Genomic DNA, 27,642 nt, shown 5'->3' on the forward strand with positions numbered 1-27,642 from the left:
AAATATATCAGTCCTCTTGAAAATAATATCTCATCGTTTAAAATGTTTTTATTTTTATGTTCTAAATTTCTCTAATTTAATTTCATTCTTTTTGCAAAATTTAATCAATCAGTCTTTCTTTACATTTGGATTGAAATTCAGAAAGAAAAGCTTTTAAAAAATTCTGATTTTCTTTTGTATTCCACAGATAAGATAAAATCCGTCTGAATTAATAACGAGCGCAACAAGTACGACGCCCTCCCTGCAGCCCAAAACGACGGAAAGACCTGCAAGTTTGTTTTCGTTTTCCGTTTCTTCTCTCTGTAAACTTCAGCACTGGCTTCTCTCTCCCGCCATTAACCTCATCCATTTCCTCTCTAATCCCTAACCCTAATACCCATTCATTACTCGTAATCTTGGATCCCATTTTTTGTTTCAATAATAGAATTGATCATCTTGATCTTATGCTAGTATATCCGAAATGCCACTTCATCTCCGTTCGCGACCGTCCGATCAGATCGCCTTGGAACCCTAATTTCCGATCCAGTTCACAATGTCTTGGGGATTGGGCTGGAAGCGATCCTCTGAGATCTTCCACCTCAGGCTGAATTACGGTAATGAAGAGCCCGGGGAGACGTCTGGCCGTACGTCTTCGGCATCTTCGTCGAGCTCTTCTTCGTCGTCTCTGGCGTCGATCGTATCTCAGGACCAGGAGTTGGGCTTTCGGATCGAATTGGATTGGTCTGCCGGGGACGACGAGGATCAAGTGGTTTTGAGGCTCCAGTCGCAGCTCATGGTGGCGCTGCCGATGCCGCAGGACATGGTGGAGGTGGAGCTGAGGCCCCAGGAGGCGGAGACGGAGGCGGCGGAAAATGTATGCTTGGAGATGAGGGTGTTGAAGCGGAGAGAGCCTCTGCGGGTCGTGACGATGACCAAGTCGGCCGGGTCGGGCCAGCAGAGCGATGGGACCGGGGTATTGACGCGCTTGCTAAGGTCGAATCTCGCCCCGCAGACTCCGGGGGTGGCCGACAGTGTCTCCTGCGGCGAGCATTGGAAGAGCGTCACTGTGCTCAGTCTGTGCGGCTGTAGCTTGTCGGTGAGCCTTTATTTTTTTCCTCTGGAATTGTCTAGAATACTGCTTTTTCATAAGTGGGATGATGGATCTTCGTTCTTCTTTTTATGTCTCTCATCATTGATTGTACTTGTTATGATTCAATATCTTTTCATTTTTTGGGCTACGTGAGCAAAGCGAAACCAACACACTTTGTGAAATGTATTATATTTTTTTCTAGGCAGTTTTCTTTGATATACTTTGAAATGCGTGGAAGGCGGAGTTTTTTAAGATGACACAATAACAGAATCTATTATTTCCCTCTTTTAGTCAATTGGCATATGGCCGTCGTGCAAGAGGCAATATGTGGTCTCAAGTAGAGAATGGGATTCTATAGTTCTTCCAAGTTCCTATTTTTTTGCAGGTGCTAGATCTTGTCTTGCCCTACAGTTATTGAGCAATGTTGCCATTCTAACTAATATCAATAATTAAATGTGCTGCTGGTAATTGTAGCTGAATAAAACACTGACTCATCTTTTAGAGAAGTATATGTTCAAACTAAAGCTCGCAAATGTTGCAGAGTAAAGAAGTTTAGTTAGCAAGGAAGGCATCATCTCAATGAGATTGTGGAACAGAGCCATTTGCAAGGAGAGGGAGTCCGGTTTCAACAAGGTGGCAATGCTTTCTTTCAAGGGAGCCATTTTGTTGATGAATATGTGATCAAGTGATGCGGTGAATAATGCCATGAGATAGAAGAAAAGGGTTTCGAAATTCTCCTCCCCAATCAGATTGTAATGGCTTGATAGGACGGCCAAAGATATTTTCAACATTGGCCTTAAATTTAAGAAATAAGGAGTGGATGTCAGATTTGGAAGCCATGGGAAATAACCAATTATACTTGGAAAAATCATCGACAAAACATAGATAATATCGATTACCATTGATAAAAAGGGTTGGGGAAGGACCCTATACATAAATAAGTAATAAATCTAAAGGACCTCTAGATATGGAAGGAGATAAATAAAATGGTAAACGATGACTTTTTCCAAGTTGACAAGTATGAAAAACATTGCTGCAACTTTTATTGGACACAGCTAAAGCATGATTATTGATAATCTGGTTGACAATATGCATGGATGGATGACCCAGCCGTGAGTGCCATGAGTGATTGGAACTTTAGCACCCAAGAAAGCAGCAGACTGAGAGGAAATTCTGGAGAGATTGTGCAATGGGTAGAGACCATTGTCACTCTTGCCTTGGAGGAGGATAGCACCCAAGGATAGATCCTTAACATAGAAAAATGAAGGGTGAAATTCGAAGTAGACATGATAATCTTTTGTGAATTGATAAATATTGAGTAAGTTTTTCTTAATATGAGGAACATGTAAGACAATGTGAAGAAAGAAAGATTTGGAAGAGGAGTAAAAGATAGAGAAACCAATATGATGAATTTTCAAACCTTGGCCATTTCCAACAAGCATCTGATCCTGTCCATTGTAATCATCAGTATGCAAGTTGAGATTGCTGAGATGGGAAGTTATGCGATCTGTAGTGCTGATGTCAGGGTACCATACTTGATCAGTGGAGGTTTGATTTGTAGCAGTGTAAGCTTGTATAGTATTCGAAGGAGCTGGTGTTTGAAATCCCTGATCAAATCAATGCCAACATTTTGTAGCTGTGTGTCCAGCTTTCATGCAGATTTGACAGAAGGGCCTGGGAGAGTTGGTGTTGTTGTTGGAGCTGTGACCACGCCCCTGTCCTCTGTGATGATTACCAGAAAATGAGCCACGGCAGGATGAGGAATTGTCACGACCTGTGGAAGAGGAGCCTCGAGTGGACATGTTGACAGATGGTATGCTGGGATCTTGAGAAGCAGCAAGCTGTTCAAGCCTCAGTTCATGAGTTAACAGATTTCAAAATAGTTCATCCAAGGACATAAGTTCTAATCTTGTGTTGACTGAAGTGATAAGAGAATCATAATCAGTGGGAAGACCAGCAAGAATAGAGGAAATGACTTTGGACTCACTAAGTTGATGACTGATGCTTGAGAGAATATCAACATGATTTTTAGCTTTTTGAAAGTAGTCTTGAATAGAGATACTTCCTTTCTTTAAGGTGGCTAACTTGTATAGGGTGTGCATGATTCTAGCATGAGAAGCTGATGAGAACATCTTTTCTAAGGCAAGTCACACCTCTCAAGAGGTTTGCAGGCCAAATATTTGAGTAAGAAGAGGTTCAACAAGAGAGGAAATGAGAGTGCTGAGTATGAGTTGATCTTGGTTCAAATCATAGGCAGGACTAGGAGTGGGCTGAGGAGAAGATGAGGTGGGGGGAAGGAATTGAGGTGGCTGAGGTTTGCTGCTATGAAAATAGCCAAATAGCTTCGGGCCACAAAGATGTGGTAGGAGCTGAGCTTTCTAGGGGAGGTAATTATCTCGATTTAGTTTGAGAGTGATTTGGTGAGTCGGGTTGATGGGAGAGGAAGAGAGAGAACCACTAGTTGACATGAGAGACGGTGTTCAAGAGGCTCTTGATAAAGAAGTTTAGTTTGAATATGCTTCCCATGACAATCTTTGGGAGCTGTACATTGAATTTATTGAGTTTTGATTACAAAGGTTTGTTACAGAGATAGATTACATTTGAAATACAAATTTGAGTCATTTGATCTTATCATCAGTTCCTTTATCTTCTCTGTTTTGTATGTCAGTTGTGTTGTCCTTTGAGATAACTTTGGGTTGTTTATTTTGAGATAAGTCTGAATCTTCATGTGTCTCAATACAGAGGTCAAACTCTATGTTTTCCTGGGACTTGGTTATTTGAGTTGAGCATATTTCTAAAAACAATGAGTTGAGCATATTACTAACTATTTATTGACAGGTATTCCCGGTAGAGATAAGTCGCTTGCCACATCTTGAGAAGCTATACCTTGATAACAACAAACTTACACTTCTGCCATCAGAGCTCGGTGAGCTGAAAAGTTTAAAAGCACTTAGGGTTGATTACAACATGCTGGTTTCTGTACCTGGTATGCGTGAAATTATTTTGTATATCTGTTATTGACTTGTTTAATTATGTAAATTTCCACTTAGAACAAAAAAATTGACCTCAGATAGTGCATTTTTTGTTGGAATGTGAGCAGTCGAGCTAAGACAGTGCGTTGAACTAGTGGAACTATCATTGGAACATAACAAGCTTGTTCGGCCACTCCTTGACTTCAGGTCATTTTATATAAAATCAGCATGATTCAGTTCACACTCTGTTCTACTTTCTGGTCTGAAAAGTTGTAGAAGCCTAGAACTTTTATCCGGGCTAATGTTCAATTATGTTACTTTTTCTTCTACGGTAGGGCAATGGCTGAGTTACGGGTTCTAAGGCTTTTTGGTAATCCTCTTGAATTCCTTCCTGAGATTTTGCCATTGCACAAACTTCGCCATTTGTCTCTTGCAAATATCAGAATTGAAGCAGATGAAAATTTAAGATCAGTGCATGTTCAAATAGAGGTATTAATGAATACAGCTCTAATGGAGGTCTTTTGGCTTTATCTTTCAAGTGTAGATAACATATCAAGTTGAACATATTTACCTCCTTTGTTAATTGCAGATGGAAAACGGTTCTTATTTTGTTGCATCTAGACATAAGCTAAGTGCCTTCTTCTCTCTTATATTCCGTTTTTCTTCTTGTCATCACCCTCTACTAGCATCTGCACTAGCAAAGATAATGCAAGACCAAGGAAACCGTGTAGTTGTTGGAAAAGATGAGAATGCAGTGCGGCAGCTTATAAGTATGATTAGTAGTGACAACCATCATGTGGTATGTTTTGGTAATTCTTGCAATTGCAACTAAAATTTCATTTGTTTATATTCCTCTTTTTGGCATTGTCTTAATAATTCTTACGTCTTTACAGGTTGAACAGGCATGCTCTGCTCTTTCATCTCTTGCTGCTGATGTTTCTGTTGCAATGCAGTTGATAAAAGCTGACATCATGCAACCCATTGAAACAGTGCTGAAATCTATCGGTCAGGAAGAAGTAATATCTGTATTGCAAGTTGTGGCAAAGTTAGCTTTTGCATCTGGCACTGTAGCTCAGAAGATGTTGAGTAAGGATGTATTGAAGTCGTTAAAATTGTTATGTGCCCATAAAAACCCGGAGGCAAGCTCTCTGTTTACTTCTCATAATAGATTGGGTTTACTTGCTTGAATTCTATCTCATGGTCAACTAATACTTGAGGTTTATCTTTAGATACAAAGGTTAGCTTTGTTAGCTGTTGGGAATTTGGCATTCTGTTTGGAGAATCGCCGTATTCTGGTTACTTCTGAAAGTTTGCGGGAACTTCTCTTGCGCTTGACAGTTGCACCTGAATCACGTGTGAATAAAGCTGCAGCTCGTGCATTAGCAATTCTTGGTCCGTTTCTTTTATCTAATATGCTCTGTACTTTGGAAATTCTTCACCTGTTCTTGCATCTATATCATCTATGCTCTGTACCTTGCTTTGCCTGTTCTTGCATCTATATCATCTCTGTTTTTTAGTTTGTTTAACCTGATAGGTGTGTTCATTTTGTGTCTGTTCAGGGGAGAATGAAAATCTACGGCGCTCGATAAAAGGGAGACCGGTGGCAAAGCAAGGACTGCGCATACTCTCCATGGATGGAGGTGGCATGAAGGGTATGGCAACTGTACAGATCCTCAAAGAAATTGAGAAGGGAACTGGAAAGCGGATACATGAGATGTTTGACCTTATTTGTGGAACATCAACTGGTGGCATGCTAGCTGTTGCCCTTGGTATCAAGCTAATGACCTTGGAACAGTGTGAGGAAATATACAAAAATCTTGGTGAGTATACTAAATTCAGAAAGGAGTACGTATAAAGTTTTTTTTTTTTTTTTTTTCAAGTTATTTATTTCCTTCTGAATTTATGGAATCTTGAACTTGTTTATTTCATTCTAGATTTATGGAATCTTAGGCAAACTTGTTTATTTCATTTTGAATTTATGGAATCTTAGGAAAACTTGTCTTTGCTGATTCTGTGCCAAAGGACAATGAAGCTGCGACTTGGAGAGAAAAGTTGGATCAGCTTTATAAGAGTTCATCACAGAGTTTTAGAGTGGTTGTACATGGATCAAAAGTACGTGTTATTCTTCTCTCATTTGTGCTTTATTTGCTTGATATTTTCTTTCAATATGCCTTTTTTTCTCATGAACATTATGACATTATTTTTATGTGGAGGCGTGCATAGGTAAGAGTTCTTGAAAGAAAATTAATTATAATCTTGCCAACAATTTTTTTTTTCTTTTTCATTTACCTTCAACTTTCAATGCAAATATGTTGTAAACCCCCAAAATAATTTTCGTCTCTTTAGCCTAATTTTCATCCAATCATATAGTAGAACTTGCCACTTTCACAAAAACCCAAAATATTTTTTTTTTTGGATAAGAAATAAAAGTGTATTAATAAAAGAATAGGCAAAGCCATGTGAAGTACAAAGAATGCCCGAACTACGCAGGGAACATAGATATAAGGAAATCATGGAAATCTTGGCCATTAACAATAACGGCTGTGGCCCAAGTACAAAGAGTTTTTTTAAAAAAAAGCTATAAGTTCCTCCCTCGATCTCTCTTTGTCCTCGAACATCAGATCATTGCGCGCTTGCCACACACCACATGATGCATATAGGAATCATCTTCCATACAGCTTTGATCTGTTGATTGCCTCTTAGATCTGTCCAACTAGCCAAAACCGCCACTACTTTCTCAGGCATAACCCAATCCAAGTCTAGTCTACTAAATACCTCGTTCCATAACCCTCTAGCCACGTCACAATGTAGTAGAAGATAGTCCACCGATTCACTCCTATTCCTACACATGCAACACCAATTTGCAATGATCACCTTTCGTTTTCTCAAATTATCCGTTGTGAGGATCTTACCTAAGGAAGTGGTCCACACAAAAAAATCTGCTTTGAGGGGCGCCACACTTGCTAGGTGGAATTTAAATTCCTCACCTATTAGAGAGAGGACTATAAACCTTTGCCCACCTGTCTAAGTGGAATTTAAATTCCTCACCTATTCCACCCCACAATAAATCCTGCTGTAGTTTCTCAATACAGAGCGCCATGCTTGCTGGAATAGGGAACAAGGACAAGAAATAGGTCGGTAGGTTAGATAATGTACTCTTTATCAGGGTAATCCTACCTCCTTTTGACAGGTACATTCTCTTCTAGCCTGCTAAACGATGTTCTACTTTCTCAATCACTGTATCCCACGCAGAAGCTGCTCTCGAGGCGGCCCCTAACGGCAGGCCAAGATATGACATAGGGAGTGAGGCAGTTTTACACCCCAGAGTATTAGCCAACTGTCTGAGGTGTTATATCCCTACAATAGGCAACATTTTTTATTTGTCCAAGTTCACTTTCAACCCCGAAGCTGCTTCAAAACAAAGTAGGAGAGCCTTCAATAATTGAACCTGATTATGGTCAGCCTCACAAAAGATTAGAGTGCCATCTGCAAACAATAAATGAGAAATATTAATTAAACCCCCTCTTGGGGATCTAATCGAGAAAGCAATCATCCGCCCATTGGCAACCAGGGTTGAAGTCATTCTGCTCAAAACCTCTATTACAATAATAAAGGGTAAAGGGGACAACGGATCTCCTTGTCTTAGACCGCGTGTGCTATTGAAAAAACCTGTTAGACTTCCATTTATCAGAACTGAGAATTTCACCGAAGATATACACCAACGGATCCAAGATCGCCATTTCTCTCCAAAGCCACACCTCCTAGAAGGTCGAGAAGGAAATCCCAGTTAACGTGGTCATACGCCTTCTCCATGTCTAACTTATAATCCCTGCCTTGCCAGCTTTCAATCTACCATCCAGACATTCATTTTCAATCTACTATCTTAGTCTCTGCAGCTCCAACCTTCTTTGGTATCAAAGCAAGAAAGTAGCGCTTAGGCTTTTCTCAAATTTTCCAACCGAATGAAATTCCTGGAACGCCTTCATTAGATGAACCTTTAAAACATCCCAACATGTTTGAAAGAAATCCATAGAAAATCCATAAGGACCCGAAGCCTTATCTTAACCATTTTCCTCACTACATCAGAAATCTCAGCCTCCTCAAAAGGCCTCTCCAAACGGATACCATCTATAGGCCCAATAGAATAAAAAAGCAAACCATTAGGCTTAGGCCACCAACCCTCCTGCTCAGTTAGTAGTTGTTCGAAAAAACCAACTACATGATTGTTAATCACATGCTCATCCTTACAATTAGCCCCATCAATCTTCAGCATCTCAATATTATTGGATCTCCTGTAAGAGTTTGCTACGCTGTGAAAAACTTAGTGTTTCGGTCTCATTTCTTCAACCATAATGCTCAAGACTTTTGTCGCCACGAAATCTCTTCTAGTAGAATGATCCTTTCAAGATCTGCAACCAGCACTAGCTTTTAGACTAATTCTTCATGTGTTAAAAAGTCCTGGACTCTTGTAACATTTCTAGCTCATGAATCTCCCTTAACTTACTTTCCTTGTGTTCCCCAATGTCGCCAAAAGACTGACTATTCCAAAACTTCAAATCTTGTTTTAAAACTTTCAATTTGCCCGTAAAAGTGAAGCTAGGAGTACCCTGAATCTGGTAGAATGACTACCAAAGTTGGACCCTATCCACAAAACCTTCTGATTTCAAGCACATGTTTTCGAATTTAAAATATCAGCGTCTTCTTTGAATCCCCCCACAATCCAACATGATAGGTCAATGGTCTGAATATAGCCGAGACAATCTCTTCTGCCAAACCTCCTGAAAGTGAATTTTCCGCTTCGGGGATATTAAGAATCTATCTAATCGAGATCACATTTGATTATTCACCCACATGCATGTACCCCCCGCCATTGGTAAATCTTCTAAATTCAACTTGAAAATGCATTTCGAGAAATCTGACATTGTTGGTCGCATTTTTCTATTACCAAAGCACTCACTGGGAAATCTTGTTACATTAAAATCTCCATCAATGCATCAAGGAACATCCCACCAATTGTGTACTCCAACTAGTTCATCCCACAATAATCTACGATCAGTGTCTAAATTAGGACCATAAACGCTTGCAAAAGCCCACAAATAACCATCTGACACTCCTGAAAGAGCCTGCTACTGTGAATAGCTTAATGAACTCCTCTCGTTTCTCCACCACTCGTTGATCCCACATCACCAATACACCTCCTGAGGTCCCATCAGCTACCAAATATACCCAATCCACATGTACACAACTCCATATGCTTTGTACAATTTTTGTAGTAATTACTTTCAGCTTCGTCTCCTATAAACAAACGATGTCCGCCTTCCACCCTCGCAGCAAGTTTCTTATTTGTCGACGCTTATTGGCCTCATTTAATCCACAGACATTCCATGAGACAATTTTTGGATTCATTTGGGATAGGCCAAACCCTTGCCCTTAGACCTGTCCCTGCTAGTACTACCTTTAGAGTTCATGGACTAGGTTAACCTACTTCGTTCATGCTGTTTCTTTGAGTCATTTTTCCTATATTGTTGGTGACCCGCTTCAGTGGTAGTGAGTAACGTCATGAATTGCTCTTCATATCCTTCACACTTCAAACCCACAATTTCCTGTATGTCCTTTACCGTGTTAAACACCCAATCTGAGACACTTGACTTATCTGGAAACAAATAGTTCAAAGGTATCGGGTTCTGTATTCTGAACTCCAGCTGTTCCTCCAAGTGCTCATCCCCGAGCACAAAACCCACTTCCCCTACAGGGTTCTCCTCGTCTGAGAGGAAGAGATCATCACTGACTGAGTCTTCAACACCCAAAACAGGGTTCTCCTTGCTAATTTCCTCCACCTCATCTTCACTGTGCATCTCAGAGAGACTTGCCGAACCATCAACTCCCCCCCCCCCCCCCCCCCCCCAAACAAACCATCAGCGGTTTCTGTCCATTCCTCGAAGGTAGACTGACGCACGGTGGTGGTGGAAGAACCTCTACCATCTCTGACGACGTATACAGCTTCTCCTGTGCCACCAACCCGACCTCCGTTGCAGTTTGGATCCTTAAAGAACTTATAAAAAAAAAGTTAGGATCCTTAAAGAACCCATTCCCCGTTTTATACCCATTTGAGACCCCATGGGCCTGTTGGCCCAGCCCACTATTTGAAGCCTTTAAAGGCCCTTTATACGCACCGTTTCCTCCCTCAGCACGCACTGTTTCATCCCTTTCCTTCTAAGCCCCGACACTTCTCACCGCCTTCGCCATCTCCCTTTGCAAATGCCCCAACTGCTTTTTCACCTCCCTCAACATGCAGTACACGTCTCTGCCATAATCTCTCCCCCGAGAATGACCGCGAGGGTCTTGATGCACATTACAGTTAGAGTACCCCTTACTAGTCCCTCCTCCACCTCTTGCCGAAGCTAGAGCTTCCTTGTACAATTTCCGACCCCCCTCTGTTTCTTTCCATGGCTTCCTCTGCTTGACACCAACAGACCCCACTTGGTTTTTGTTCGTCTGGGTAACCTCCAACAGCACCTCCTTCATTCTTCTCTACCCCCTACCCCCTTCCTCTTCAGGAATAAGAATAAAGTTTTGATGGCCCCCCCCATCACCGTAAACTGCCACTTCCAAGAATCTACCGTGGTTATTCGAACATCGCTGAGCTATGACACTCTGGTAACCCTCCCTTATTGACGTATAAAAGTCATTCCTTTCATCTTTCGCACAATCCTCCATAGTTCTTTCAAGCCATTGTGCAGTGCCCAGCCCCAATAAAAGCTACTGCTTGAACCTCCTACCTCTCTCAATGATATGTATCAGTCCCCCTTCTCTCACGACTGCAAAAAGTTTTGATTCAATAACAAGCTCTATTTCGAGGCCCATCTAAACCACTGTCGACATAGACACAGCAGTTAAACTAACCACCACCATCCTCAACGGCGAAACAAAAAAACAACTTTTTCGCACATGTATGGAGAGAAAAAGTTTAAGAGAGAAAAACTAGTGAATAACAAAAACCCAAAATAATCAAAACACTTCAACAAAAAACCAAAAAAGGAAAAAAAAAGCATAAATTTTCTACTTTTAGTGGGCCCCACAACTTTCACAAACTTCAAAAAACACACGTTTCACAAAACAGTTATTCCAAACCTGTTTCAATGCGCCTCATTACTTTACAAACACAGAAACAAAACAAATCTCAAAATTCTCAAGATTTTTGTTAGGCAAACATGCTTAGTATCTTTCAGAATGCTTTGACTGGGTTTTTCTCTCTTTTGGGGTGGGAAGGTGTAAGAGAATAGACTTTAAAGAAAAAAAAAAAAAAAAAGTTCTTTAAGTTGCTGACTCTCTAAATAATTTGCAGTGTTACAACTCTGATTATTTTTTCTTTAGTGAATCACATTGATTCTCCAGATTTTATAATTTTATTAGATGAATCAAATTCATTATTTGAAACAGTTCCACTTATTATATTTTAAAATTTATGCTTTTTTTATGTTAAGTGTTTATATTACCCCTTAGACCTTTGAAAAAGACACCATAAAACTTTATCTTGCAGCACAGTGCAGATCAGTTCCAGAGGTTGTTACAGGAAATGTGTGCTGATGATGATGGAGACCTTCTAATAGAGTCTGCAGTGAAAAACATTCCCAAAGTTTTTGTTGTAGCTACCTTAGTGAATGTTGCACCAGCTCAGCCTTTCATTTTTCGTAATTATCAGGTATACTTAAGAGTCCCCGTTTTATTCCATTTGGATCAACTATTACTTTAATATTGGCGGTAGCTGGGAATTATGTTGCATCTCTAGGTGGCCTTGTTTTTGGTAATCTCTCTGAATCATCTATTTTTTCCATCCTAAATTGCAGTACCCGGCTGGAACACTAGAGGTGCCTATCGCAATCTCTGAAAGTTCAGGAACTTCTATGCAAGTGATGCCTGCTATGGATGCTCAAGTTGGCTATAAGCGCAGTGCTTTTATTGGAAGTTGTAAGCATGAAGTATGGCAAGCTATAAGAGCATCTTCTGCTGCTCCATATTATCTTGATGATTTCTCAGATGGTATTCTTTCTTTTTAATTGTTTTACTTTACTCATCATTTGGCTATTTTGCCACCATTCCTTTCATGACTAGTGCATTGGAAATTTTCACTTTTATTGTCAATTTTCTTTTGATTGTATCATTTTTTCCTGCTAATTTCTGTAGATGTACTACGCTGGCAAGATGGTGCAATAGTGGCAAACAATCCTACTATTTTTGCCATAAGAGAAGCACAACTTCTTTGGCCTGACACAAGAATTGACTGCTTAGTTTCCATTGGGTGTGGTTCTGTCCCCACAAAGGTAACTGCTCACTTTTTCTTCATTTTTTTATTTTTTATTTTTATTTTTTATGCTTTAAAAAAAATAAGGGCTAGAGAAAATTTGTTATATTAGAACTCCATTCTTATTGAAGCTTCATTTTCATCTGCACCTAGCACATATAAAACACCCGAACATCATGGTCATTGCCAAATGAAAGTGCTTGAACTCTTAACACTCCTGATTTTTTAAATAAAAAACAAAAGAAAAAGGAAAAGATACAAGAGAAACCTTTCCAGGTGAGGACCGTTATACAATTATGCCATCTCAGAAGTACTATGCTTTTTAAAATATTTTTGTTTTCAGAGTACTGTAACAAAAAAATTGTTGATACTAGTTTATTCTGATCTTTAAATATTTATTATTGTCGCTAGCCTTCTGTGAGACTTGCTTTATCTTATTAATTCATATATCCCGGCTGTTGCAGGTGCGGAAAGGTGGTTGGCGTTATCTGGATACTGGACAAGTGTTGATTGAGAGTGCATGCTCTGTAGATCGGGTAGAGGAAGCTCTAAGCGCATTGCTGCCTATGCTTCCTGAAATACAGTATTTTCGGTTTAATCCTGGTACATTGCTTATGTTGGGATTCTGTATAATTTCAAAGAAAGGGGTGGGTTTGTAAATGGGATAAACTTGCCTGGAAGCCTCAGTTCACTTGGCCATTATTGAATAAACCAAGCTTGAGCCATATCTGAGTTGGTTTGTGAGCCTCCATGAAATGATAATTATTTACCACTTGTGCTTCAGGGTTTGTTTTGGCAAGCTCACTATGCTGCCATGGTATTGCTGATTGATTAATCCATTGAATTTGAATTTGCATGAAAAGACAACAAGAAAAAACTCATGTTGGTGCTGTCTTTTATATCATCTGAATTCTCAGACTTTATAGAATATTAGAGCTCAGCAGCTGAGAATTGACTTTCGGATTCACTGTGATCCTTTTTGAGCATTCTAACTTGTTTAATGAGAGGAGCCATAGAAGCTAGTGATTCTAGTTAGTGTATGCTGAGCCAACATGATCTAGAATTTTATGGCTTTGATTCCAGTTGGAGCTGAGCTTGAGCTCCCTTAATTTTGGCTGAGCTGAGCTCGAGCTGTCAAATACTCATGGCCACCGTTATGCAGCCTGTTCATGGATGTAAAAGATTTTCTTATTTGTTTTATTACTATCCTTGAATAGCCTTTTACTGAAATTTCTGATTCTCAAATCATTATTGGACTTGGTCTACCATTGCAGTTGATGAACGCTGTGATATGGAACTGGATGAGACTGATCCAGCTGTCTGGCTGAAGTTGGAAGCTGCAGTTGAGGAATACATCCAAACTAATTCCCAGGCCTTCAAGAATGTCTGTGAGAGACTACTTCTTCCTTACCAAAATGATGAGAGGTGGTCAGAGAGTTTGAGAGTTCAGCATTACCCCAAGGCAAAGGGGTCAAGTGTAGGTACTGGCGATACTATTTTTGTAGTTGGGTCAGTTGAAACTGATCTTTTTAGGAACTTTTTCTCTAGAACTTAAAGTTCTTCCGGTCTTCTGCTGTGCTAGATGTGAATGGACCTTCTCTGGGTTGGAGGCGTAATGTACTCCTTGTCGAAGCTTCACACAGTCCAGATTCAAGAAGAACTGTGCACCATGCACGAGCACTAGAGTCGTTTTGTTCCCGTACTGGAATACGGCTGTCCCTCATCCAAGGGATTTCAGGGTTTGTGAACACAGTGCCAGCAACAACATTCCCAACACCTTTTACATCACCGCTGTTCACTGGAAGCTTCCCATCGAGCCCACTTCTATACAGTCCTGATTTTGGCCCTCAGAGGGTTGGCCGAATTGATATGGTCCCACCTTTAAGCTTAGATGGCCAATCTGGAAAGGCAGCTGCATCGCCGCCAAAGTCTCCTCCAGGGCCTAGACAGCTTTCTTTACCTGTACAATCACTGCACAAGAAATTACAGAACTCGCCGCAAGTGGGCATAATACATTTGTCCCTTCAAAATGATTCTATTGGCTCTATATTAAGGTAAATGTGCCCCTGTTACTTCGGTTTCAATTTTGTGCAAGTTGATTTTGCATCTGTCTATTATTCCTAACCTACTGGCTACTTGTTGCTTTAGTTGGCAGAACGATGTATTTGTGGTTGCTGAACCTGGAGAGCTAGCAGATAAATTTTTGCAAAGTGTTAAATTGAGCTTGTTTTCTGTGATGCGGAGACGTAGCAAACAGGAGACATCACTTCTTAGCAATATTTCAACTGTTTCTGATTTGGTTGCATTAAGACCATACTTCCAAATTGGAGGCATCGTCCACCGTTATGTAGGATGCCAAACCCAAGTATGTGCCCTTTAGTGTTTTTCTAATATTTTCTTTTAGAGAAATGCTTTAGCCACAAAGAGATTCCGCATAAAGTAAACCCACAAAGTAATGTGGTTTAATGTGGTACATTATATTATAAAACTATTTTTATTATAAAGTAGATCTAACGTATCATATGAAGCCATATCAGTTTTTGGATTTGCTTTTGTGGGATCTCATTGCGGTTGTAGCACTTCCCTTTCTTTTATTGCTAGTAGGAAGTTATCAAATTACTGAACTTGGTCTAATCGTTGTTTGATATTTTTTGAAGGTCATGGAAGATGACCAAGAAATTGGGGCATATATGTTTCGTAGAACAGTCCCTTCTATGCACTTAACTCCTGATGATGTTCGTTGGATGGTATGTTCTTGGCTTTCACTCACATGTAAATACTTTGCCCTTTTCTTCAAAATCTTGTTGAGCTTTCAAAGGTACCGTTCTTCTATTGATTGAAGCATCATGTACTTCTTGGCAAGCACCAATATGCAATACAAAGATGTTGATTTTAAGAATTAATTTATTCTTTTAACCCCTAGGAGTTGTCTCCAAGTGGAAAGGGCTAAAAAAATTTGGTAAGGGCCTTGGTCTTGGCTATGCCCCTCTAGGTCTAAGGTTCAAACCTTTGAGTGCAAACAATTTCCAGGGGTCGCTTATCATCATTGAAAAGCCGATGATTTTCCCGATCTGTGCGATGGGGATGCGTTACATGGGTATGGGGTTTAACTGGGTAAAAGATATGTTGTGTTTGCACAGTTTCTGGGATTCCTTGTCATAAAAAAGATAATAAGTTTATTCTTTTCCCTGTATGTTGATTATAATCTTTCTGGGCACTCCCTTCTGCCCAGACAAAGCATAGCTCCTTTAAGGCTGAGTTGGCTAGTTGTTGGAGCTTGTACTCTTTTAATGTAGCAGTGCCAATGTTGCATTAATATTATCTTTTTGTTGATGTAGCTACCGATGCCTTTTCTGGAATAATTGTAGGTTGGAGCTTGGAGGGATAGGATCATAATTTGCACGGGGACATATGGGCTAAACCCAACGCTGATCAAGGCCTTTCTTGACTCTGGTGCCAAAGCTGTTTTATGTTCTTCAGCTGAACCCCCTGAAATGCAGCTGACAAACTTTCATGGATCAGGGGAGTTCGATACTTTTGAAAATGGGAAGTTTGAGATTGGAGAGGAAGAGGCAGAAGATGAAGAAGTTGAACCTGCCAGTCCAGTGAGTGATTGGGAAGATAGCGACCCTGAGAAAAGCGTGGACCGTTTGACAGCTTTTTGGGATGAAGATGAGGATGAATTGTCGCGGTTTGTCTGTGAATTATATGACTCATTGTTCCGGGATGGTAAGAGCGTAGATGTTGCTCTGCAACATGCTCTGGCCACACATCGAAGGTTAAGGTATTCTTGCCATCTCCCCAGTATATAGCTGGTTGTTAAATAAACACCATGCATAAAAATCAAACTCGTAGTCAACAAAAAATAAATCAAGCAAAAATGAAAACCGGCTTAGGGGAGCATATTTTAGAGGTATATAAGAAAATAAGAGAGAACATCCAATTTTGAGGCTGGCTTATAAAAATTGTTGTTTGTAACTGATTTCATGAACACGAATATAGCTGTCTACATTTTGAATGGTACAGACATGGGTTTGAACTTTGAATTTCCCCAAGCGCTGTTCTTTCTTTGACTCAATTTTATGAGAGAGCCTTTGATCTTTTTGTCTTTAGTTGTCATTATTCGAGTGTTGCAATGTGATTTGATTTTACAAGGAAAGAAATGGCTACAATAGTAATAATTCACTCATATTCTCCCAAATAAAAGTAGTTTTTACAGGTTTGTAATTATGAATTATCCAATGATGAAATATTCTCAAGTGCAGTTCCTCGTACATTTGCTATTTGAAATAGAAGCTGTTAATATCAGAGAATGAGAGTAGTTGACCTGATGATGATAAAAAATAATATACCCAATGGTTTCCTTTGTCTTAGATGGTCCCATTGAAATTGACCTTAAAGATGCAATCTGGCCTACCCAAAGTGGGGTGTGTAAACATTCTTAAATTGAGATGCTTAAGCATTATCAATAAGTGGATGAATAAACCATTCAGCAAAATACTTTTTCAATACTATTCAACTCTATCAACTAAGAAGAAAATTATTCTATTTTTAAAGCAAAGAAAATCTTAAATCATTTATGTCGCTTCACTGCACTGAATGAGTTCGATCAATTGCCAGTATGAGGAGCACCCACGTAACGTGGAAGAAAAGTGGTCTTTACTCAAACAACCACACAGTCCACTTTCCATATTAAAGAAAAAAAAAAGAAAAAAAAAAAAAAGATGCTCTTTCCATACATTTTGATACTAAATAATCAAAAAGCAAAAGAATGAAATAGAGATATTCAGCAAGAGAATGACCCCATACCTAAAAAGCACTCGGGCAAGATAGCGAAATGGAAAGGGCAAGACGTTTAACCTAACAAAGATGATGACCGAAAAATTAAAAGCACGAGGTATTTCTATTTTGTCCATACATAGCTTTGGGCTTTGGCAGACATTAATAAAAAGGGAGACTTTACAGCCACCGCTCCGGATCTACCGTTAGTTCATTTTAATATATATTTTTATTATGTTTTTAATATGTATTTTTTTTTAACACTTTTAAATATAATTTTTTTAAAAATTTACAATATCAATAAAAAAATTTTTCTTTAATCACGAAGTAAAAAAAAAAAAAATTGCATCGGCACCAAAAAAAGTTTAGAAAATTCAGAAAACTTTAGAAAATCGGAGGAGTTTAGCATTTTCCTAATAAAAATTCAGAAAACTTGCCGCGTCCGTACCTAAAAAAAAAGATAAAAAGAAAAGAAAAAGAAAGATCGATCATTAACAAAAGTATGCAGCCTAAAGTAGTCAAAAGGGTTAAAGAATTTACCCGGGAAAAAGTCATGCTTTCATTGCAAACACAAGGTGGCTATGATGAAAATGTCCCTATATAGAACTTCAATTATGCAAGATTTCATGCTGTCCACTTTGACATAAAAGCATTTGAATGAGTGCATGTTTGAGTGGCTAAAGTAGAGATGCTCCAGCCCCCAACAAAATTCAAAGCAATTCCCAATCTGATAAAGACCCAGGACCCAACTTTCTTCATCCACAAGCCTCTATAGTCTATAAACCTTACAGCATGCAATATCAAGGCCCCACCACTACCACTCAATTCCCTGAGAAAATGGCTGCAATTGCTCCAGTTGCAATAGGCACACGAGGCACTGTAGGATCACTTGTTAGAAAGGAAATTGAATATTTCAGAAACCTCGAGATAGATCGATATGGAAGCTCCCGAAAGCCTCAAGGGCAGATTGTGAACGTGGCTTCCACCAGTGGCCATTCCAGGCCAAGTTTCTGGTTCTTGATTATGACATGGAGAAGGAAGAAGCGGAGAGGCACTAATGCAATCCTGCCAAGGATGTGCTCGGTTGTTGAAGTTGCAGAAAGCAATCGGCTGAACAGAATCCCCGGTTACAATTACAAAATCCTCAAGAATGACTTGCATGTCTAGATGATGCTTCCTAAGCTTTTGTTCTATGGCTAAACAATGCTTTTTGTCTATGTTTATCGTTTCTTTTCTTTTTTCCTATGTTTTTAATCCAGACCTTCTAGGATTATATCACTCTCATCAGTTCCACTTATGTTAGGTGCAATCTTTTTGAATGATGGTGTCAGAGTGAGCGTAAGGATCCATTAAGCAGCCTTTTGAACATCATGCTGTTTCTGATGCTCCAAGGCTGATGGCTAAATCTGATAATAATCTTCAAAGATTGTGCTTTCTTGGAGTGGTATGGTACCAAATGCTGGAGTTTCTTGTTTTCTCTTGGAGATTGTGGTGTGCGAAATCAACAACTATCCTGGTAATTCCTATATGGATGAAAGCTTGCAATGACTCAAAAGCTTTAATTGCCCACAATGTTACTGTGTCTGAATTTCCCGCCAAGGATCAGCACAATTTTCCAACACAATGAAAAAGAATTGAATCAAATCTAGATTGCTTGATTCTATTGATATGGCGTTCAGAGAGATTGTGAGCTATAGCAAAAAGCTGTTAAGTCTGTGAACCTCTCATCCCATGCAGGAATGAATTTTCACTTGATCTGTACTAGGACTGAAACTATTATAACTTATTTGATTCGTACAATGTTTTCATGTACCAGAAAAGAAAAAAAGAAAAGACAAACAGAAGTAGAGGTCTATTGCAGTTCCATTTTATTTTGCTGAATTCGTAGCAACTTCTCCCATCATTTATAGGCTTTGTTAGATTCTCAAGAGCGGTTACAATATCACCCATCAAAGGTCAGGTGTCCGCATCCTAGTAGAGGCTTATTTTAGTTCTGTTTTGTTTTAATGAATCCCTAGCACATTTCTCATCATTCCTCGGCTTGGATAGATACTCAAGAGCGGTTACAACATCACCAATCAAAGGTCGGGTGTCAGCTTCCTTTTGTAGACACATTGCAGCAACTGCTAGAGCTTGATAGAGGCCCTTTACCGGGTACCTTCCTCTTAGCAGTGGGTCGGCCATTAATATATACTTTTTTCTGTCACTAAAAAGTGGCTGTGCCTGCAAGATGAAAATTAAGATTTTATTGAGTTGTTATTCAACAAAAAACTGCGTACCTCAAAAATCTAACAAACTGCAAGGAACTTAACATCCTATTTGTCATTCGGGGGAAAAAAAGAGAGAAGAAAAAGGTCTAGCAGATGAATACTACACAGTTATCGATTGGGAGGAATTTTTTCCTTCAGTTTCAATGGGAAAGAATTTAATTCTAACCAGCCAGCGAGGAAAGATGTTAGTTGTCTACACAAGTAGATAAGTAGTACCAAAAAGTTTTGTGGATTCAAATTCTGCTTATGAACGTACCCAAGTCACAAGGTTCTGCTCCTCAGTGTGTCTTGCAGTATCAATAGATCTTCTACCTGTGATTAATTCCAGAAACACAACTCCAAAACTATAAACATCAGACTTTGTAGTCAGTTGACCTGTTGAAGCATACTCAGGTGCGCAGTAACCATATGTCCCCATCACCCTTGTAGATACATGGTCCTTGCCTCCTGTTGGACCTATCTTAGCAAGTCCGAAATCAGAGAGCTTTGGCTTGAATTCCTCATCTAATAGTATGTTAGATGCTTTAAAGTCGCGATAAATCACCGGTGGTTTGGCAAAGTCATGCAAGTATTCTAGTCCTTTAGCTGCTCCTTCAGCGATTCTCATCCTGGTGTACCAATCTAAAGGCTCTTCATCTGGAGATAAATCTGTGGAATTAGATCAATTAATTGGTATTGTTCCACAAGATTGGTCATGAAGCCCCCTGATTCAATTAAATGAATTAAAGCCATGCTTGGGAATACCTAGAAGGTGATTATCCAAAGACCCATTGGCCATGAATTCATAAACCAACATTCTTTGATCGCCATCTGCACAATAGCCAACCAAGTTAACAAGATTTGGGTGACGAGCCAGACTTAACATAAGAACCTCCGCAAAGAATTCTCTAGTTCCTTGCAATCCTTTCCTGTCAAGTTGCTTGACAGCCACAACCTGAACACAATAAATCAAAGCATGAAATTGCAGATGTAATTTTGGGAGGATGCGCTTGCATGCACAAGGACGGGAGTGTATGTCAGAGAGAGAGAGAGAAAGATCGGAGACCTTATCAATGCTCTCTATGTATCCTTTGTACACCCTCCCAAATCCACCTTCGCCCAAAAGACTACCGGGATTGAAGTTGTCAGTTGAAGCAGCCAATTCATAAAACGTGAAAATCCGTGCAGAAATCTTTGCATGTCCGACGTTTAGTATCTCTTCAGCCAGACTCCTATACTTGCTGCTTCCTGCGAGTAGATAAAAATGGGAATGCAAGTGTAATCTTATCTGAATAGGATTCTTAAGCAGTACGATTCAAATCAATAATTCAGCCGAAACAATTCGAAGCAACTGCAAGATCTAATGAAAGTACGTACCATGTATTTAATTATTAGTTTAATGCAGAGAAAAATTGAATAATCATTTAAAATGCAATGACGTATATATGTACGTAATATTAATGTAAAAAGTTAGTACTAAAAGTCTTGGACAATACCTGATTTCATAGAGAAGTTGGCAACAACGGAGGCAAATGTGTGCCGGCCGTTAGCATCATATCGATTGTTTCTCTTTTTCCAAGAAACTTCGGGTCGATGCGATCTGCAGCACGACACGCAGTTCATCTCCTGCAAACCCTTTTGATCTGCAAACTCCTTCATAACTCCTCAGGAACTGACTTCGTTTTCAAACCCCAACTGATACATGCACGTACACAACTAAAAGAGACAACATGACTCCGGATATTATACTTGCTGTTATGGCATTTGGAGAAACCGAAGACATTAATGGGGGAAAAGGAACATGTCTTTTGAGGTTTTGTCGGGAGACAATATAACAGTTTGGTTACCAGAGCCAATCCACTCGCTTAAGTTCTGCTTAATTTAGACTTAAGTGGTTAGGCTGTTTTGGTAGAGTAACCAACTATCACTATCTTTTCTTTTCTTTTTTTCTTTTTCTTTTTTTTTGTTTCTTCAGTTACCAAGAGAGCTGAGAGCCCATGCTCATTTCAGCGATCTCTGGCCCGACATCAATATTCAATTCTCGGGCTAGGCTCAGCTCCTGACTCAAACCCCGGCCTGGCCCGAAATCGACTTCACCTCGTTCCTCCAGTCTTACATTGACGTAAGTTTTCTGTAAAGAAAAATATCTATTCATAATTTTTTTTTCTTATCATTTAATGTATTAAATAATAAGTTTATAAATAAAATAAAATATAATAAATAATAATTTCTAATTAAATAATAAATTTATTATTTTTTTATCATTTGATATCATAAAAAAATAATCAAAATTAAGATAATGGATTACTCTTTACAAAATTTGCCAAGTCAGCTACATAAACACGTGGCGAGTGGCTTTTGTGGCAGTTGGAGATATTGTAGGGACTGTAGGAAGTCACGTTGCAGGTGACATTGCTCCCCCAGCAAAACCCTAAAACGAGAAATGCTACTACAAACATGGTGGTTTTCAGGTCCTTCAAAGCCCTAATAAAAAACAACAAGAGATTCAGAACTTTCCTCACTGCCACCGCCGCCGCCTCCACAATCCCGCTCCCGTATTTCCCTCTCTCGCACTCTCTCTCTCACCCTCTTTTTCGCTTGCCTTCTTCGACTCCCTCTCGCTTCCTCTCCCCTCTCTCCAAATGGATCACGCCCTTTCATGGCCCTCTCTTCCTTTCTTTCCCTCCCTGGAAACTCTCCCAGTCCGCTACGCCTCTCTACCTCCAGGGAAACGCTGTCGTTTTGCGCAGGGTCCAGGCCCTCAACTTGAACCTTAATCTTCTCAGAAGTAGGACCGCTTTTCCCATCAAGTTGGGCCTCGGGTCCGCCTCGCCCGGGCAGGCAGTGTTGGATCGGGTCGAACCGTCCAAGGAGCATGCTGACGCTTTTGTGGAGAGTTTCGTGAACTTGCCGAATTTGATCTCCATGAGTCGGTTGTTATCCGGTCCAGTGCTTGGATGGTGCGTTTTTTTTTTTTTTTTTTTTTTTCTCTCTGATGCTCTGTTTGGCTCGTGTAGCTTAAGCTCTTAAAAAGGTTCAACTTGGGCAACGAAGTTGGGTCCAGAACTGAACAAATTAGAAAACTTTCATTTTGATTTAGTGAGTTTCTTTTAAACAAAATATTGGGGGGCGCACAACTGAACAAATTAGAAAATTTGCATTTTCTTTCACGACTTTTAATAGTGTAAGATCAAAGCGGAGAGAGATAGAGGATCATATTGGCCATTACTTTATCAAGAGTCATTGTAAGGCTCCAATATGGCCTATACTTCAAAATGACATTGATTGACTAATCAATGAAATAATTGGAGCCCAATTGAAACCTTATTCGCAAGTAATGTGAGATCTTATTTATTACGTACTTTTATGGAAATCACAATCTCCCCTTAAATTCACGTAGTCCTTGTCGGGCTTGTCCTTCATAGGTGGCAATACTCAAATCCCACATTTCTTGTTGGAATAGAATCTAATGCTATTTGTAAAGCCCCAATGGAATACTCAAACCACATAATATATATTCCAAAAGGACTCGCCAGTGATACAATTGGAGCCATATTGAAACTTTATAAAGAGCAAGAACTTCTAATTCTCAAATAATGCATTAACTACCTACCCTTATTATATAGGGTATTACGGCCAATTTTAAAAGTAGCGTGTGATGTGTGTTCAAGGAGGAAGGTGATACAATGGTTACTAGCTCTTTCTTGACTTGGCCTAACTTGCGTTATGTGAAATTTGTGGTTATGTAAGGTCTTGAATGGGGAAGTTGAGAAAAGAATAGTACAATTGTTGAGGACTTTGTCTTATTCATCAAAAAAAAAAAAAAATTGTTGAGGACTTTGTTACAAACTGCAGCAATTTTCAGTTTTTATTTTCTCGAACGTGGTTAACCCAAATTTTGATCGGTCTTCTCCTATCTTGCTAATTTTGGTCCTTTGGATGCCCTGAAGTTGAAGGATAGACAGTTCTTTCTAGCTAGGATCTTCCATTGTGTACTTTGTGAGTCCTTTGCCTACTCTGTCTCTGAGTTGCAGTGTGCTTTCTCTTCAGTCTTCAGCATCTTTGCCCATCCTGACAACTTTAGGATTTTAGTTTGTTCAGATCGTGAGTTAATTAGTTTTTATATATGTAACATATTTTAATTTAAGTATGGTGCTTGTGTCCTCAATCCTTCCTTTTCCTTTTCCTTATCCTTAAAAACTTATATTTATACTTTTAATTGTATTGTACTGTAATTGTGATTTCCAATCTTTGTGCAGGATGATCACGAATGAGTGGTATTCTGCGGCAATGGTGGGATTGGCTATCTCAGGGGCAACTGACTGGGTATGGCACGCCTCTTATTATTTGATGGAAGACAACCCAATTTTACAAAAATGAGAGGTTAAATGCTTTTCATTTTCTTCATCCATCATGCAGCTAGATGGATACGTGGCCAGGAAGATGAGAATTGATTCTGTAGTAGGTTCCTACCTTGATCCCCTCGCTGACAAGGTAAAATTCCAAGCCTTTTCTTCTGAGCTTGATGGTTTTGGCTGTTTGCTCCTTGGGGGTTGTCTTTGGTTCATTAACCTTCCTTGTGGCTGAATATTGTCTATTTATTATTGCTTTCTTAATACAGGTTCTTATTGGATGTGTTGCTTTGGCAATGGTACATAAGGATCTTCTGCACCGTAAGTAATTTCGGAAATTCCCTGACCCTTCTGGCCCGGAAAAGAAAAAGCACATTGCTGAAAAAAATGTAGTCAAAAGTGCCTGTATAAGCATATGGTCTTGCCCTTGTATTTGAACATGTTATATTAGGCTACGACAACAATGTTGTCTTACTATGAAAAATGATTGGTTTTAATGGATGTCAGATGGCAGTATACATGTGCACTTATAATAAGAATGATTTGAATGCAAATATATCATTTAAATGTTTTTTGTGATAGGTAATAAGAAATTTTATTCCAAGTAAATAGGCATAGCCCAAGTACATAGGAAGTGTACAAGAAAATACACCTAAATAAAAACTAAAGCAAAACAAAATTAAAGAACTGCATTACAAATATTCATATCCCTCACTAGATTGTTCACCCAAAAATTTAAAGTGCTAAAGAAAAAATCCCTAAATTCCCCCATAGTGCGTTCACAATCTTGGAAGCACCTCCAGTTTCTCTCAAGCCGTAAACACCAAAACAAACACGAAGGAATCATCCTCCACTCAGCTTTATTGCCTCCATAACCTGCAGCACCTTCCCAACTAGCCAAGAAATCCACCACATGAAAAGGCATCACCCAAGCAATGCCTACCCTTGCGAATAACTCATTCCACAAAACAGTCACCATTTCACAATGAAGAAACAGGTGGTTAACAGATTCACCATCTTTTTTATACATGAAGCACCAATCCATCACATATAAACCCCTTTTCCTCAAATTATCAGTAGTTAAAGCTTTCTCCAGCGACACCAACCAGCAGAAAAATGCAACTTTACTGGGCACTCTAGCTTTCCAAATGCATTTCCAGGGGTATGTTTTATTACAATGACTATTTAAAACCTTATAATAGGAATTCACAGAGAATCTGGACTTATTATCATTAACCCACAATATATCATTTAAATGTTTTGGGGAAAATGAATCTTATTTGGTTTTTGGATTGTGAAGCTGGACTTGTTGGACTTGTTGTGTTGCGAGATGTTTTTCTCATCGGTGGTGCAGTATATCAAAGAGGCAATAACTTTGGTTGGGAGGTAATATAGCCTAACTTGAACTTTGTTTTAGTACTACTTATATTACTCCAGTTGACAGTCCTGTTAGTAATTTAATTGAAATCTTGATGGATGTTGTTTAATTTCTTCCTCATTTAGTGGAAAAGTTGGTTTGATTTCTTCAACCTTGATGGTTCCCGTCCCCAAAAGGTCGAGCCTCTCTTTATTAGCAAGGTACGCATCGACTTTCATCAATCTACTTATGTGCTGGATGGGTAGTAATAATATGGTATGTGTAAATTGGTTAGGTCAAAGGTCAAAGGGGGTTTATGATGATGATCTTTTTGAAATGGACAGTTAGACAACGGGTCACAAAATGGACAGTGAGACAACCATTCAAAAAATCTTTTTGAAATTGACAATCAGACAGGAAATAGGTTATTCGGTGAAGTTCTTTAACCTTTTTTTTTTTCCCATTCTTGGATGAATAATCTGCTTCTTTTTCTTTGTTATGAATGAAATATTTAGTAAAGTAACCCCTAGGGGTTGGCTCAAGTGGTAAAGGCCTTGGGCCGCTCCCCCTAGGTCTAAGGTTCAAATTCCCTTGGGTGCAAACAATTTTTGATTAGGAGATTTTCTCTTTGAATTACTTGAGGTGTACTTGCGGGAAACGCCTTACCAAGAGCCTGTGCATCCTCGGGATTAGTCGGGACGTTGTTCCTGGACATCCAGTGCCAATGAAAAAGAAAATATTTAGTAAAGTATGAAATGTCATAAACCATTTTAAGAGATCACCTCTGTGCTGGTGGCTTCATAGATTGGAGGAAAAGATAATTCACAGAGTAGGCTAGGCTAATTTTGTTAAAGAGTTCGTTCAGGTTGCTTAACGAGTAATCCCAATCGTGACAGGTTAATACAGTGCTCCAGTTGGTTTTAGTGGCTGGAGCTCTTCTTCAACCTGAGTTTGGAACCGAAGATACTCAAACATATATCACGTATTTGAGGTAGTTCAGCCTCCATTCTGGCGCGCTGAATTTTGATTCTTTTGATAATCTGATGACATTATGTCCATTCAATTTGATGCAGTTGGTTAGTGGCTTCAACAACATTGGCTTCCACTGCAGCATATGGAGCGCAACACATGCGGAACAGATCTGCCATGATCAGTAGGAAATCTTAGTATGGATCTCTGCGTTGTAAAGAACTGATGAACACCCATTGGTCCTGCAATCTTTCAATGGGCAGCACAATTTAAAGATAGGACGAAGTAACGGTAGCAGCATCTGTGGGAGCTGGGAGTGTTTGGAGGGGGAGCTCAATTCTCATTGCCAACAAAGAAATATGTGCGTGTAAATTATGTACTCGGCATTGTATGAAAAGAGTGATAATAAAAGATACAGGGTTTTCTTCTCTGTTTAGAAAGTTCTTAAAGATTTCAAAGCCTAAGAGTTTGAAACAGTGTAAAAAGAAGTTCCTCCAGTAATTGCCATTTGACTCGGACTTGTTCTAAAAAAGGTGAATTTCGAATTGCTTGATGTCGCAGACCACTACAATCAATCTGAACCTTTGATGATAAACAGGACGTCCGTTTCGAGTCTCTTAAATCTTGCTGATGGGATGGTTCTTTTCAATGATTACTAGCAAATGAGTACGGTTCCCAAGCTACCTAGAATATCTGGGGATCAACTGAAAGAGTGTTTGTCTGCTGCATTTCGTCATCTCAGCACTAGTGTTTTGTACTTATAAAAATGAAATCGGCTTCAATTCTCCTGCCATGATTGAAGCCGATTGCAGGCAATCCTTAGGCTTAAGGTGCTTGTTAATATTTATTTGTAGCCAACTGGGTCGATGTCGTGTTAAATGAATTAAACGTTAATGTTAATTCTTGACTAGCTTTACTCTTCGATTCGCATAATCGCTTGTGCGCTTTCAATAAGCTTCCGGACTTTTACATTTATCCTCGAGTATCGACTCTTGAGACCCAATTGAAAAGCAAAACGGGCGTAACCCTGATGCATGGGAAAGATGTATATAAGAGGATTCTTACCGGATTATGGATTTGTAAAAATAGTGTACGTTTTAGCCATTAGAGATGAAAAGCGTTTCACAATAGGATAGGCAAACTCAAATTATTTGAGTTTGAGGTACAGTATATGTAAATGGAAAGACAAATTTGATGGTCACCGTTGAATGGGCAAATATATATTTTATTATTTTTTATAACTCTCTCTCTTCTTCCCACCTACATCTACAAATATCTAGATAATTTAATTAGAATATAATTACTAATTAACATATAATAGGTAGAATAATAAAATATGATAAAATAAAATAAATTAATAATTAAAAAAATTAAATATTTTTGTAATTATTAATTACTCATTACTATGTAATGAATAAATGGATAATTTAATGTGAATAGTCAAAGTCAAATTCATCTCATATTATTTTATTATTATATAATAAAAAAAATAGCTATTCCAATGTAGAGACTTATATAATGGAATATCTAAAATCTAAATTTATCTTACATTCATAAAAAATATTCTTTATATATACATAATCCATTAACAAT

The 27,642-nt window shown here is 39.0% G+C and overlaps 4 protein-coding genes across 8 annotated transcripts; 3 read left to right on the plus strand and 1 right to left on the minus strand.

The window, feature by feature from the left end:
• Positions 1-160: 160 nt before the first annotated feature.
• LOC122275811 (phospholipase A I-like) lies at positions 161-16,455 on the plus strand. 2 transcript variants are annotated; one of them, XM_043085081.1, is made up of 18 exons: positions 161-1,075; positions 3,908-4,055; positions 4,170-4,248; positions 4,377-4,530; positions 4,631-4,840; positions 4,935-5,180; positions 5,271-5,433; positions 5,601-5,861; positions 6,032-6,153; positions 11,582-11,743; positions 11,889-12,081; positions 12,226-12,362; positions 12,808-12,946; positions 13,618-13,824; positions 13,926-14,397; positions 14,492-14,708; positions 15,001-15,115; positions 15,712-15,878. In XM_043085081.1, exons 1-18 carry the CDS (start codon positions 533-535, stop codon positions 15,729-15,731), a joined length of 3,588 nt encoding a protein of 1,195 aa, XP_042941015.1. In that variant the 5' UTR covers positions 161-532; the 3' UTR covers positions 15,732-15,878. The 2 variants fall into 2 exon arrangements, with proteins under 2 accessions (XP_042941015.1, XP_042941014.1); XM_043085080.1 differs by having other exon boundaries at positions 166-1,075; positions 15,001-15,090; positions 15,712-16,455.
• Positions 16,456-17,959: 1,504 nt separating this feature from the next.
• On the plus strand, positions 17,960-18,289 carry LOC122276778. Its single transcript, XM_043086684.1, has one exon. It carries the CDS (start codon positions 17,960-17,962, stop codon positions 18,287-18,289), a length of 330 nt encoding a protein of 109 aa, XP_042942618.1.
• A 545-nt stretch (positions 18,290-18,834) lies between these two features.
• LOC122275091 (probable serine/threonine-protein kinase PBL23) lies at positions 18,835-21,433 on the minus strand. Of its 2 annotated transcripts, none has more exons than XM_043084039.1 (5): positions 20,868-21,433; positions 20,438-20,619; positions 20,137-20,326; positions 19,649-20,028; positions 18,835-19,345 (listed from the first exon to the last, which is right to left on the minus strand). In XM_043084039.1, exons 1-5 carry the CDS (start codon positions 21,028-21,030, stop codon positions 19,094-19,096), a joined length of 1,167 nt encoding a protein of 388 aa, XP_042939973.1. In that variant the 5' UTR covers positions 21,031-21,433; the 3' UTR covers positions 18,835-19,093. The 2 variants fall into 2 exon arrangements, with proteins under 2 accessions (XP_042939973.1, XP_042939972.1); XM_043084038.1 differs by having other exon boundaries at positions 19,649-20,040; positions 20,868-21,423.
• A 301-nt stretch (positions 21,434-21,734) lies between these two features.
• LOC122277219 (cardiolipin synthase (CMP-forming), mitochondrial) lies at positions 21,735-26,602 on the plus strand. 3 transcript variants are annotated; one of them, XR_006228958.1, is made up of 8 exons: positions 21,735-22,331; positions 23,631-23,697; positions 23,791-23,865; positions 23,993-24,044; positions 25,024-25,109; positions 25,227-25,301; positions 25,425-25,512; positions 25,977-26,023. XR_006228958.1 is itself a non-coding variant. In XM_043087147.1 (8 exons), the coding sequence occupies exons 1-7, from the start codon at positions 21,829-21,831 to the stop codon at positions 25,478-25,480; spliced, it is 963 nt and encodes a 320-aa protein (XP_042943081.1). In that variant the 5' UTR covers positions 21,735-21,828; the 3' UTR covers positions 25,481-25,512; positions 25,977-26,023. The 3 variants fall into 3 exon arrangements, 2 of the variants coding, with proteins under 2 accessions (XP_042943081.1, XP_042943080.1); XM_043087147.1 differs by having other exon boundaries at positions 25,376-25,512; XM_043087146.1 differs by lacking the exon at positions 25,425-25,512 and adding an exon at positions 26,154-26,602 and having other exon boundaries at positions 21,737-22,331; positions 25,977-26,071.
• Positions 26,603-27,642: the final 1,040 nt, after the last annotated feature.

The sequence above is a fragment of the Carya illinoinensis genome, chromosome 9 (genome assembly GCF_018687715.1).
Source record: "Carya illinoinensis cultivar Pawnee chromosome 9, C.illinoinensisPawnee_v1, whole genome shotgun sequence".
NCBI lineage: Eukaryota > Viridiplantae > Streptophyta > Magnoliopsida > Fagales > Juglandaceae > Carya > Carya illinoinensis.